We start from the raw sequence: 13,279 nt of genomic DNA, 5'->3' as shown, positions 1-13,279 counted from the left end.
AATATCCGAATAAGTTTTATTCTCTACACCTCATAGGTTAATTAGGGTCTTTTTATTTGTTTCTTAGGTTTTCGATTGTCTTGATCGAGCTAAAAATAACATATTCATCATCAAAGGCATGTACGATTTATTGCCATCAGCACCATTACGCCTGTTTTTAAATCGGTTAGTAAACTTGACTTGGTTTGTTAAAGTTCGCAAGCTTTCGGCGATTTGATGTACTTATCACAAAAATGCCATGATATATAAAATAAAGTCGTGGGACAATTATGCCTAACATGTTATGATAGTAATAACGCTACGCTATAAAGCTCAATTTTGAAGATGTAGGAGACAGACATAGAAACGATGCGCTGTACACTTTTGCGGTACTAGAAATTATTTATGTTATCTCAGGAAACAAATTTTCAAAAATAAAAGACTTTCTGAAGCCTAGGAATTCCTAGAAATTGGGCCTTCGAATTTCGTTTACGGGAGGGCTCAGAAGATCCGGTTTTTCGAAAAATTTCCTCAAGGGTAAAAATAAATTAAAGCTGACAGAGTTTCCCAGCTGAAAAATATATAAATATTTTTTTTACCACAAACGATCTAAATAATGGTCGCAGTGGTTCGAATCTTATAAAAAAAAACAAAACACACCAAATTTTCATTGCTGGAAACAAGCAAAATTTTGCTGATTTTTGGTGCGCTGTGCTTCCAGCAATCTGTTCAGTAAAATGAAATTTGCTGATTAAGTATAGTTTACAGTTCAAAGCGAAGTGAAAAATTTGACAAGTGAAAAGGCGTTAATTTTCGCTTGCGAAATCTGTCGTGAAAACCCGTTTGTGGAACACGCGGGTATCTCACCAGCCTGCAGTTTACAGTTTAAGTGAAGCGAAATACACGAGTTTACACTCCGAGCGAAATGAAAATTGGCTGCAACTGACGGAATATAAATGCACGCAAGTTTTTGCATGCTGCTCCTTTTTTCAATACCGTTTGCGTGCGTGAAAAAAGTAAACATCAGTGAAAAAGATAAGATCCATAACCTTCGATTTCGCTGGATAAAATTTGCTTACAGTTCCAAGCGAAGTGAAATTTTTGCAGGTTGTATTTTTCACGAGCGGGAAAAAATGAACATTTTGTATAAGATTCCTACTTCGCTTGAAACTCTAAATAGGGCTTTATTCAGTAATACTCAATTGCATAAAAGTGACAGATCATTTGCTGCATGTTCAGTAAAGCAAAATACAACCTGCTGGTTGTCAGCAATGACAATTTGCTGTACATTCAGCAAAGCATAAATCAATTTGCTTGTTAACCAGTTAGTTCAAGAGAACCATGTTTCCCTCAGGCACCAGGTTCCATCCGCCCATCAGATCATAGCCGAATTACTGTTGAACTAAAGATGTATGATTATCATTTCAACTAATAGATTCATCTAGCCCAATAGTGACTTAGCTATGGTTCCATATCCGCTATCAGGAGCTTAGCGAAGATCCCGTACCAGCTGCACAGAGATTTGGCGCGTTTTACTAATGACAGCTTCACGTAAAATTTTTTGATATATCAATTCTTTCGCTGGATTCCAGCAAACATGCATTTACTGTTTTCTGTTCAGCAAATAGTTTTGCTGTATTTTTGCGAATCACTGAATCGATTACTGGTTTTCAGTAAATTTATCAACGAAATACTGGTTTACAGCAAAAATAAAATTACTGAACGAAATTCAGTAAATTGTAGAATTGAGTTACAGTAAACTTTTGAAAAAAAATGCTGTGATTCAGTAAACAAGTGGTTTGCTGAATCACTTTCAGCAATGTACTTAGCTGAACCATAAAGAGAAATTTTGGTGTGTAGGGCAAGGAATCAAGGCGGCTCTAAGTCAATGCTATTCAATTTCAATTGAAGTAAATTAAGAGTGCATACGCTTTGACAAACAAGTTCTTCACGCTCACTCTGGGCTACTCAGCGGCTGAGTTGATTTTTAATCATTTTTTTTTTCAGTTGTTCGAAGACGTCAAAAAATGAGTAGAATTAAGTTGATAATGGCGGCAAAATTACTCAAAATTGGGTAATCGGTGCTTGCGTGTTGTTGTTATTTTTTTTGCAATTGAAAACAAACAGCAAACCAAGCAAACCGTCTGAAAAAAGAAGGAAATAGAAGTGTTTGAAATTCGTTGTTATCGGTAGGTAATTCATAATTTGAAATAATTGACTGCAACTAATGCCAATTTTTCTTTTTCACCAGGACTCGTTGGTTGTATATACGGCGAATAAATTCATATATCTCCCGTGTCCCGGCGAACAAAGGCAAATTTCCAACATTTTTTTTACATTTTTTATTATTCTGCCGAATGGTATTCTGCAAGGTGGTACGCCGAATAGTTTTCCGCTAACAACTTACTTTTTTCCCTTTAAGGATTTTGCTGGTCATCTTGAGCGCACATCTGCATTTCCCCACATTGCATGCGAGGTCGAAGTGCTCAAGACCGGCAGGTATTTCGTTATTTTTCATGGGATTGTCATCTTCGACCACGAGTTCTTCATAGCTGCCATCGGTATTTTTTCAAGAGCTTCGCTGTGTTCAGTGTGACTATACCAACCGAAATCCAAAAGTTGTACGATGTAGCCATAAAATTCATTAAAAATGGAAAATATAATAATATCGAGTCAATATAGATAATTTTTCCGAAATTCCCTCATTGAAGCTTAAAGTACTCATTTTTGAGTCTAAAATGAGTACCTTTTACGCATCGCGCATCAGGGATAATATGAGTAATATTTACTCAATTTTTAGAACATTCGGTGGTACTCAAAAATGAGTAAAACAACTTCTACTCAATTTTGAGTATATACGGTTTTAGCGAAACTGATTAGGTTTTGACTCAGTTTTGGGTTATACAGAAAGAGCGTGTTGAGTCGCATTTTTATCGGTGCTTTTTGAGATTGTCATTTTTGGTAGTCAGTTAGAGCGCAAAATTTAAATTTTTCTCTGAAATCACAATACAGGTCGGACTCGATTATCTGGAAACTCGATTATCCGGAATTTTATTTTTTTGATGTTCGTTTTTAATTTTTTCCGAAATTTTACCTTTAGCATTCCTTTTGGCATATTTGTGACCATTTATGTCACTTCCGGCATGTTTGGGACATGTTCGAATTAAGTGAAAATATTCAAAGTCCAATTTATTTTTTGCTTCTCAAGATTTTACCCCTTTCCGCTTCAGATATATATATATATATATATATATATATATATATATATATATATATATATATAATATATATATATATATATATATATATATATATATATATATATATATATATTTATATATATATATATATATATATATATATATATATATATATATATATATATATATATCTGAAGCGGAAAGGGGTAAAATCTTGAGAAGCAAAAAATAAATTGGACTTTGAATATTTTCACTTAATTCGAACATGTCCCAAACATGCCGGAAGTGACATAAATGGTCACAAATATGCCAAAAGGAATGCTAAAGGTAAAATTTCGGAACAAAATTAAAAACGAACATCAAAAAAATAAAATTCCAGATAATCGAGATTCCAGATAATCGAGTCCGACCTGTATTGTGATTTCAGAGAAAAATTTAAATTTTGCGCTCTAACTGACTACCAAAAATGACAATCTCAGAAAGCACCGATAAAAATGCGACTCAACACGCTCTTTCTGTATAACCCAAAATTGAGTCAAAACCTAATCAGTTTCGCTAAAACCGTATGTACTCAAAATTGAGTAGAAGTTGTTTTACTCATTTTTGAGTACCACCGAATGTTCTAAAAATTGAGTAAATATTACTCATATTATTCCTGATGCGCGATGCGTAAAAGTTACTCATTTTAGACTCAAAAATGAGTACTTTAAGCTTCAATGAGGGAATTTCGGAAAAATTATCTATATTGACTCGATATTATTATATTTTCCATTTTTAATGAATTTTATGGCTACATCGTACAACTTTTGGATTTCGGTTGGTATAGTCACACTGAACACAGCGAAGCTCTTGAAAAAATACCGATGGCAGCTATGAATAACTCGTGGTCGAAGATGACAATCCCATGAAAAATAACGAAATACCTGCCGGTCTTGAGCACTTCGACCTCGCATGCAATGTGGGGAAATGCAGATGTGTGCTCAAGATGACCAGCAAAATCCTTAAAGGGAAAAAAGTAAGTTGGTAGCGGAAAACTATTCGGCGTACCACCTTGCAGAATACCATTCCGCAGAATAATAAAAAATGTAAAAAAAATGTTGGAAATTTGCCTTTGTTCGCCGGGACATGGGAGATCTATGAATTTATTCACCGTATATACAACCAACGAGTCCTGGTGAAAAAGAAAAATTGGCATTAGTTGCAGTCAATTATTTCAAATTATGAATTACTTACCGATAACAACGAATTTCAAACACTTCTATTTCATTCTTCTTTTTTCAGACGGTTTGCTTGGTTTGCTGTTTGTTTTCAATTGCAAAAAAATAACAACAACACGCAAGCACCGATTACCCAATTTTGAGTAATTTTGCCGCCATTATCAACTTAATTCTACTCATTTTTTGACGTCTTCGAACAACTGAAAAAAAAAATGTTTAAAATTCAACTCAGCCGCTGAGTAGCCCAGAGTGAGCGTGAAGAACTTGTTTGTCAAAGCGTATGCACTCTTAATTTACTTCAATTGAAATTGAATAGCATTGACTTAGAGCCGCCTTGATTCCTTGCCCTACACACCAAAATTTCTCTTTATGGTTCAGCTAAGTACATTGCTGAAAGTGAATCAGCAAACCACTTGTTTACTGAATCACAGCATTTTTTTTCAAAAGTTTACTGTAACTCAATTCTACAATTTACTGAATTTCGTTCAGTAATTTTATTTTTGCTGTAAACCAGTATTTCGTTGATGAATTTACTGAAAACCAGTTATCGATTCAGTGATTCGCAAAAATACAGCAAAACTATTTGCTGAACAGAAAACAGTAAATGCATGTTTGCTGGAATCCAGCGAAAGAATTGATATATCTAAAAATTTTACGTGAAGCTGTCATTAGTAAAACGCGCCAAATCTCTGTGCAGCTGGTACGGGATCTTCGCTAAGCTCCTGATAGCGGATATGGAACCATAGCTAAGTCACTATTGGGCTAGATGAATCTATCAGTTGAAATGATAATCATACATCTCTAGTTCAACAGTAATTCGGCTATGATCCGATGGGCGGATGGAACCTGGTGCCTGAGGGAAACATGGTTCTCTTGATCTAACTGGTTAACAAGCAAATTGATTTATGCTTTGCTGAATGTACAGCAAATTGTCATTGCTGACAACCAGCAAGTTGTATTTTGTTGTGTTATATATAAGTTAATTTCTTGGAACTCTTCGGGGGATTTAAAAAAAAAAACTAAAACTGAACTTCACTTCAACACGGTTCACACTGGAATGATTTTATTGTCGTTAAATTAATTACAGAGAGCTTACGAATAACCTAAATCCCTGACTTAGCACATAACGTGCACCTAGCGTTTGGACACCTGCTTGTGGCTTCGCCGTTCGACGTTGGAGTTATTTCCTGTTGTCTGCTGACGCCGCGGATTCCTGGGCCTGTGCCGGTTAAACTTTGAGATTTGGTTTCGTCGTTAACTGCTCCTTGCGCAAGTATTGCTCGTCCCGAGCAATTACCTGTTTTCGCGAACTGCTGGTATTTGATGATTCCAAAAATTGTAACTGCCAATATAAAAACTGTTAAAGTGCTTATTGATACAAATCCGATTATGTTTTTAATGTCGATTGTCTCTAGATGCTTTCGATTTTCTATGTGTATGGCATGTAGTTCCGAAAGGTTAATGTGTCTATGAATTTGCATAGGTTTTATTTTCGTCGGTTCCAGTGGTGTGATTATGGGTTGATAAAATTGGAATTCGAGATTTTCATAGAGCTCGTTGTTTATGTAAATTGAACAATTATGGAATGTTATCAAATGGATGCCTCTCAGAGCTTTGTTATTGATACCACAGGTGCTATTGATATTTACGTCTTGGTGAACGGTTAGTATCAGCAGCGTACCTGGGGCTATTTCTCTTACTTCTGTGGTTGGAGGTTTTTCCACGAGATTACAATGTCCAAAACGTCCTTGCAATAATGCGGCTTCACACGGGTTTTCGCTAATGTCGATTACCTGTCTTCTTTCGCATAAAGTAACTTTGCGGTTTTGTTGGCATTTTGAAACAATCGCTAAGATTTGATTTGAGTTCATTAAGACTTCATTATGCATCAGTTTGGCTGTATGGTTCAGTATTGGCAAAGGTTCGATGCTCACTTTCCGGTATGTGGTTGGAAGAAGTCGTGGTATGTTAACGCTGATGATGAGGGTTGATTCGCTATATAGGGTGCTGGTGGTGAGATAGTTGTTGGTGTCGTCGAGGCTGTGAATTTCTAAACCTTGGCTTGAAATCTCCTGTGCTATTAAATCAATTTCTTTTGGTGTAAGAATTAGTTTACTTATAATGTTTAGTTTAGTAAGCAAGATAGCGTATTCGATTGATTTTAGAGTTTCTATAAATGTGTTTAGTTGAAAGACAATTTGAATTTTCTGATTTTCGCTAATGATGTAATCATTATCTTTAAGAATACTATTTAGGGCATTCTGTTGGTTTTTAATTTGATCTGTCATAATGTTTATTCTGTTTTCGAATTTAGTATTAATTTTTATCTGCCTGTTATTTTGCTTTATGATAGTGTTTCCAGATTTTCTAAGCTCGTCTAGGTTGCTGTTAATCAGTGCTAGATCGTCTGCATCTAAGTTTCCGGTGATAAATTTAATTGTACTGCCTAACATATTAATTGCTCTTTTGTTTCTGTTTGGGTTAACTTGTAGCATATTAAAAAGGAATCTGATTTCATTCAATTTCATTTTTATAATGTCCGAAAAGTCACTAGGTGAATTCTGTAACTGACCAATCATGTTTTCGATAAATAACACAGATGCTTCTAGTTTTACAAAGTCAATCACATGCAGCAACCTGTCGTAACCGTCTATTATCCTCCCTTCTCCCTCTTGCAGTATCAACGCTCCTGCGTTGTTGGTAATATCATTAATCTGTAGGACTTGGTTTTGGGATGGAGTGTTCATTGATAGGATGAGCAGGAGTGTAAGCATGGGTAGTTGTATTTTTTCCGTTTGCCAGGGTTTGACGAGAATTCTGTGGAAAGAAAAGTGTGAGTGTGAGTGTCTCATATTCTTTTAAGATTATTTTTGTGTAGCTTTCGACCCGAGTCGTCAATGAAGGTTCTAGTATGATCCTCGACGACTTGAACCGGAAGGTACTTTGGATTGGTCTTATTCCGTATTCCCTGGACTTTCTGGAAAACTTCTTCGTTCGGCTGCAAAATCGGTTGGACCTCGCGATGATTGTTATGTTGTTCAATTGTTTTATGTTGCGTTTTTTGTAGTTGTAAGACAACTTCATCGTACATTTTGTTCCGACTTTCGATCATTTGATCCACGTCGAGATGTCTGTCGTCACCATCTCTGATGGCAAAGAAGATTTCCCGTGGTTTCAATTTTGTAGCTGAATGAATGGTTTCATTATACAGGGTACAAGCAATACGAAATACTTCCTTGTTAGATAACTGTTCGTATTTTGATCTGATACACCTAAAAATCTCAGCGAGTGTAGAATGGAATCTTTCGACAGTGCCATTCGTTTCGCTGCAATTTGTAGGTGTAAAATATATTTGAACATTTAAATCGTTGAGAAGTCCCCTGACTTCAATTGACCTCATGGCTGGTTCGTTGTCGCTCACGATGAGTTGAGGTTTTCCGTGTGTGCTGAAGTATTTCAACAGAGCCTTCCGAACGTCCTGTATCTGCCTTGATTTAATTGGAATGATTGCGCCAAACTTAGAAAATTTATCTACAATTGATAAAAACATATCAGGTAGCGAAATGAAAATGTCTATGTGAATAATTTCTAGTGGTTTTTTCGGAATAGGAGTTTCGCCAAATTTAATTTTATATGGGTGACGTTCGTATTTGGCTTTGTTGCATACTTCGCATAATTTGATAAATCTTCGGATTTTGAATTTCATTCTGGGAAAGTAATAGGTTCTAGAATTTTTTTCTTTGTTTTCCCATATACCTCGGTGTGCTGAATCGTGCACATTCTGAATTAGGTCATTCTGTTCCTCATCCGTTTGAACGTCTTGTAGCATGGTTTGCGTTATTTTAACTTTGAAGGGTTTGCATCGGTTAAAATAATTTTTGTAGACAACTTGTATGGTGGGGATTAATCTCTCGGGGCAGAAAATACAGTTGACTCTTTTGTGATCCATATATTCTTTAAAGATATTTAACATTGCGGGTACTCCGAAACATATTTTTGTTATGGTTCTCCTGAAAACACGTGGAAACACTTCCTCGAACTCATTGCTATCTTGTTCGCCAATTTTTAGCACTAGCTGATTCGAAAACACGTTTAAAGGGCGGAGAGTCATCTGAACAAACTCAGAATCGTCTGTATCCGCTGAGTGAACAGTGGCAGCGTCCGTGTCGCTGTCACTTTCTTCATGTAGGTTTATTTCGTGTGGAAATCGTGATAATGCGTCGGCGACAGTATTTTGCTTTCCAGGTCTGTATCGAATTTCATAATCATATTCTTCGAGTGATAGCCTCCATCTAACGAGCTTACTGTTAGGGTGATTCAAATTCAGCCCGTATGAGAGCGGTTTGTGATCGGTATACAACACAAACTTTCGACCGAAAAGGTAGGGTCTGAAATACTTGCAGGCCCATACGATAGCCAGCAACTCTTTCTCTATAGTCGAGTATTTTTCTTTAGTTTGGGAAAGAGTACGAGATGCGTATGCTATCGGTTTATCTTTGCCTACTGGACCTTGCGACAGAACCGCGCCAATAGCATGGTTTGATGCATCGGTCGTGTGGATGAAAGTTTTGTCAAAATCAGGATACTGTAGAATAGTACTGCTTGTTAGAATGTTTTTGCATTTTTCAAATGCATTAATAAATTCTCTCGAATAGTCTAATGTCTCTCCTTTTCGTAAGCTGTTAGTAAGCAGTTTCGCTATTCGAGCAAAATCGCGAATAAATTTCCGGTAGTAACCTAAAACTCCAAGAAAGCCTCTTAGTTCTTTCTCGTTTTTTGGTAAAGGCCAATTTTTAATAATTTTAATTTTGTCTGGGTTCGGCTTGACTCCTTCTGAGGTGACTAAGTGACCCAAAAATGCGACTTCTTTGTGAAGAAACTCGCTTTTGTCTAATTGCACTTTCATATTGAATCTTTTAAGGCAATTAAAAATTTTTGCTAAGTTTTCCAAGTGTTCCTGAAGGCTTGTCGAAAACACAATAATATCGTCCATGTAGACCAGACATATTTTACCTATGTGTTCTCTTAAAATGTTGTCCATCACACGTTGAAATGTTGATGGCGCGTTGCGAAGCCCGAATGGCATTCTTAAAAATTCATAATGACCGTGTTCTACGCTGAAGGCGGTTTTCGAAACGTCATCGTTGTGAACTTCGATTTGATGAAACCCACTTGCAAGATCTAATGTAGAGAAATATGTGCATCTACCCAGTTTATCAAGAATGTCATTTATGTTGGGTATTGGATACTTATCCTCAATTGTCTTGTCGTTTAACTTCCTATAGTCAATTACGATTCTCCATTTTTTTTTGACCGGAAGCATCCATTTTTTTAGGTACGACCCAGACTGGTGAGGACCAAGGACTATTCGAATGCTGGATGATACCTTGCTCTAGCATTTTTGAAATTTGCTTCTGTACCTCTTCTTTATGACAGAAGGGGTACCGATATGATTTAGAATGCACAGGAATGTCGTCTTTCGTTGTTATTTTATGTTTTATTGCGTTGGTGAAGGTGAGCTTTTGTTCCTCTAAGTGGAATATTTCCTCGTATTTTCGAATCAAATCAATTAATTTTTGTCGCTCTTCTTCATTAAGGTGAGCGAGTCGTAGTTGTTGGAAAAGATCTTGTTTATTTTTACATTTCGGGATCATGTCAGGAAAACATGTCTCGAAATTCTGTATCTCAACTTGAAAAGGTTCATCAATTTTGACTTTAATGGGTTTGCTGCTAATGTTGGTAATGGCAACGTACGCTTGTCCTTGCTTAGAGCTGTATAACCCTGAATGCACTATTAATGATTCGGAAATTTCTATATCATTTTCAATTAAAAAATCACCTTCATTGTTGTTTGTAGGGATACTGATGAATTTTGATTCGTTTGAATTTAAACTAATGTTTGTTGTGTCGGGGTATTTTCTAAACATTGGTATCGTGGTTGATGGTAACTGTAACTCGTTAGAATGCGTGAGGATGTTGGCTTTCAAGTGTTGAAGTGACTCGTAACCTATGAGTCCATCAAAGTATGAATGGAAGTCAAAAATGTAGAAAGTTAATTTGGGAGAGTTTTTGATGTGAGGAAATGGATTGAATTCTGTAAATTGATTAATTTGGTGCGATCCGTTAATATTTCTGACAGTAGTAGGTTTCATGAATCTGCATTTTTCTATGTTAACCAAACGTGGGCTAATATAATTCTTGTTAGCACCTGTGTCAATCAGAAATTTTAAGGATCCTCTCGTCGTTTCTATTTTTATGTACGGTATGAAATTGGCTACGTTGTTGTTTGTGAGCTTGCGGTTATCTGAAAATTTAGGTCATCTGGTTTATCATCATCTTCCTGTTTTTCACTATGAACCTCGTTAGCAGTTTCGGGCAAAATTTGCGTTTCATTCTCGGTTGTCTCGTTGGACTGATAATAATTTTCAAAGTCTGGATAGTAAGATAATGGTTGATAATAATTTTCTCTATAATCTTCATATGGGTAGAAGTTATTATAGCACTGTTCGGTATTTGTTAGTTCTTCAAAATGGAATTTAGGAGGGTTATATGGTCGAGAAAAGTTTTGTTGTGCGAAATTCTGGGGGCCAAAGTTCGTTGGTGGGCGATAATTCTGTGGAAATCGCGGTGCAAAATTGTTTTGCATTTGAGGAGGGGGTATGTTCCGAGGACGGTTCATGTAATTTACTCTAACGGATGGATCTACATCCATTCTTTCAGGTTTTGGTTGAGGTTTCCGCGGGAGGAAAGGCCTAAACATGTGTGGTGGCGGTTGTTGCGGATGTCTATAAGAATTATTCACTGGAAACATTGGTCTTGGTTGAAACTTAAATGGTACTGGTTTATATAATGGCACCTGTTGAGGTGCTCTGCTAGGAATTGGTGGCGGATGATGTGTAGTTTTTGGTTGTATGTAATTGCTTTCATCTAAACAAAGTCTCAGCGCATCTTTTAAGCTTTTCGGGGTTTGGGCTCGAATTGTGGGTCCCAGCGGATGGTGTAACCCAGCAAGAAACACTTTGAGCCCATTTGTTGATAAAACTGGTTTTTTGCTGATTTGACTTCCGGATTTTCTTCCGTTATGTTGAGTAAATTTACAAGCAAGGAGACAACGTGGGAAACTTTTGAATAAAATTCTTCAAGTGTTCCCGTTTGTTTGATACCGACTAGATCCTTTGCGAGCGACACTTCATCTCTGCGGTCGCTGTAATGAGTTATCAGGTTGTTTTTTTATTTCTTCCCAGTCTAACCCGGTGCCGTATAATTCTAAAACGTTATCGGCGTCGTTTATAATTTTGGACCTAATGGCCTGGATCCAAATAATATGGATCGGAGATCCCCTGGCCGAATCAATAAGTGGTATTAAATTGTCTATTGATCTAATAAATGAATGTAATTTAACGGGATCGCCGCTAAAGCACGGCAGGTCTCTGATAATTTGTGGCGTCTGAAGCGCCTTCAGAATGGTTTATGTCTCTCTTAATGGGTTTTCTAGTTGTCTTACGGCTGCTGCTCTAGCAACGCGAGCGGCTTCAGCAGTGCCTTGTGCTTCAATTCTTAGTTGGTGAATCAACTCATCTCTTTCGTTGATTTCATGTCTTAATAATTCTACCTCTTGTTGCAAATGCGCCATGTTTATAAAAATAATTTCACTTAAACTTGTTTCACTTTCAGAAAAAATCAATCACTTCTTATCTACCTTACCTTAATGATTCCGGTTGACCGTACGGTGATCCTCCGTTTAGTTTCCGTGAGTCGATTTTAATTCCGATATCCTCTCGAAATTACTATCACTGTTTTTATTTTCTAATTTTCACTAATCCGTTCCGACTGCGCCAGTTAATTTCTTGGAACTCTTCGGGGGATTTTAAAAAAAAAACTAAAACTGAACTTCACTTCAACACGGTTCACACTGGAATGATTTTATTGTCGTTAAATTAATTACAGAGAGCTAACGAATAACCTAAATCCCTGACTTAGCACATAACGTGCACCTAGCGTTTGGACACCTGCTTGTGGCTTCGCCGTTCGACGTTGGAGTTATTTCCTGTTGTCTGCTGACGCCGCGGATTCCCCGTTTGTTTCCACATCCAGGAAAAGTTGCACCTGCATGTCGTCCATTTTGCGGGAGCGTTACGCTCTACCGCACACAAACGAAAAATATTCGAATATGGGGGTTCAAGTAGTTGATATTAAATTCTAAAAACAATTTTTCAATCTACAATGGATCAAATAAAAAAAAAACAGTAATACTAATACTAATAACAATAGTAATAATAATAATAATAATAATAATAATTATAGTAATAATAATAATAATAATAATAACAATAATAATAATATCAATAACAATAATAATAATAATATTATAACATAGTAATAATATTGATTTTTTTTTAGGTTTAAAATTAGTTTATTTGACACGGCACGATACATTTTCTGTTTTACTGAGCCAAGTACAATTCGTATTAATTCTACGTTAGCAGGGAAAAGAGGCAAGCCTTTTTTTATTCTCGCGGCCGACTACGAGCTAGTGGGGATTTAAGGTGAGAGGAGGGAAATACAATTCTTGCTTAAAACTAATTAAGATATACGATCTATTTGTGTTTCGACTGGTGTTCTTTTTTGTTTTTCAAACATAGATTTAGGCTCTTCGTGTTCGTGTCTCCAGCGTCGTATACGAGTATTCTGACAAATAGACAAAAGAATATTAAATTTTATTGTCAGTCTTTTTCAAATAACAGTACAGTTGTGTCATGTACTGGAGATCACCGCTTCCCAGAATGTCTCTAACGGGTACGTTCGGTTGTTTTCCTCGGGCCCGGAGGGAATCTATAAGCTCGGACCTAACATCACAGAATTCGGCACACGACCAAACAACAT

At 36.5% G+C, this 13,279-nt stretch overlaps 1 protein-coding gene across 4 annotated transcripts in view; it reads right to left on the bottom strand.

The window, feature by feature from the left end:
• The window catches only part of LOC129718832 (protein max), a 143,879-nt gene that overhangs the window by 103,805 nt on the left and 26,795 nt on the right, over window positions 1-13,279 (bottom strand). Inside the window, exons 2-3 of one of the 4 annotated variants that reach the window (XM_055669937.1) lie at window positions 12,101-12,308; window positions 5,428-7,213 (exon numbers count right to left, since the gene is read on the bottom strand). The exons of 2 other annotated variants lie outside the window; for them this stretch is intronic. In XM_055669937.1, coding sequence (XP_055525912.1) covers window positions 5,500-7,170 — 1,671 coding nt within the window. In that variant the 5' untranslated portion in view covers window positions 7,171-7,213; window positions 12,101-12,308 and the 3' untranslated portion in view covers window positions 5,428-5,499. Of the gene's footprint in view, window positions 1-5,427; window positions 7,214-12,100; window positions 12,309-13,279 lie in introns of those variants that run through there. One more of the 4 variants, XM_055669938.1, reaches the window with a different exon arrangement.

This window comes from Wyeomyia smithii, chromosome 1 (genome assembly GCF_029784165.1).
Source record: "Wyeomyia smithii strain HCP4-BCI-WySm-NY-G18 chromosome 1, ASM2978416v1, whole genome shotgun sequence".
Taxonomy (NCBI): domain Eukaryota; kingdom Metazoa; phylum Arthropoda; class Insecta; order Diptera; family Culicidae; genus Wyeomyia; species Wyeomyia smithii.
The sequence above is the reverse complement of the archived record's forward strand: the minus strand, read 5'-3'. Positions and strand labels throughout refer to the sequence as shown.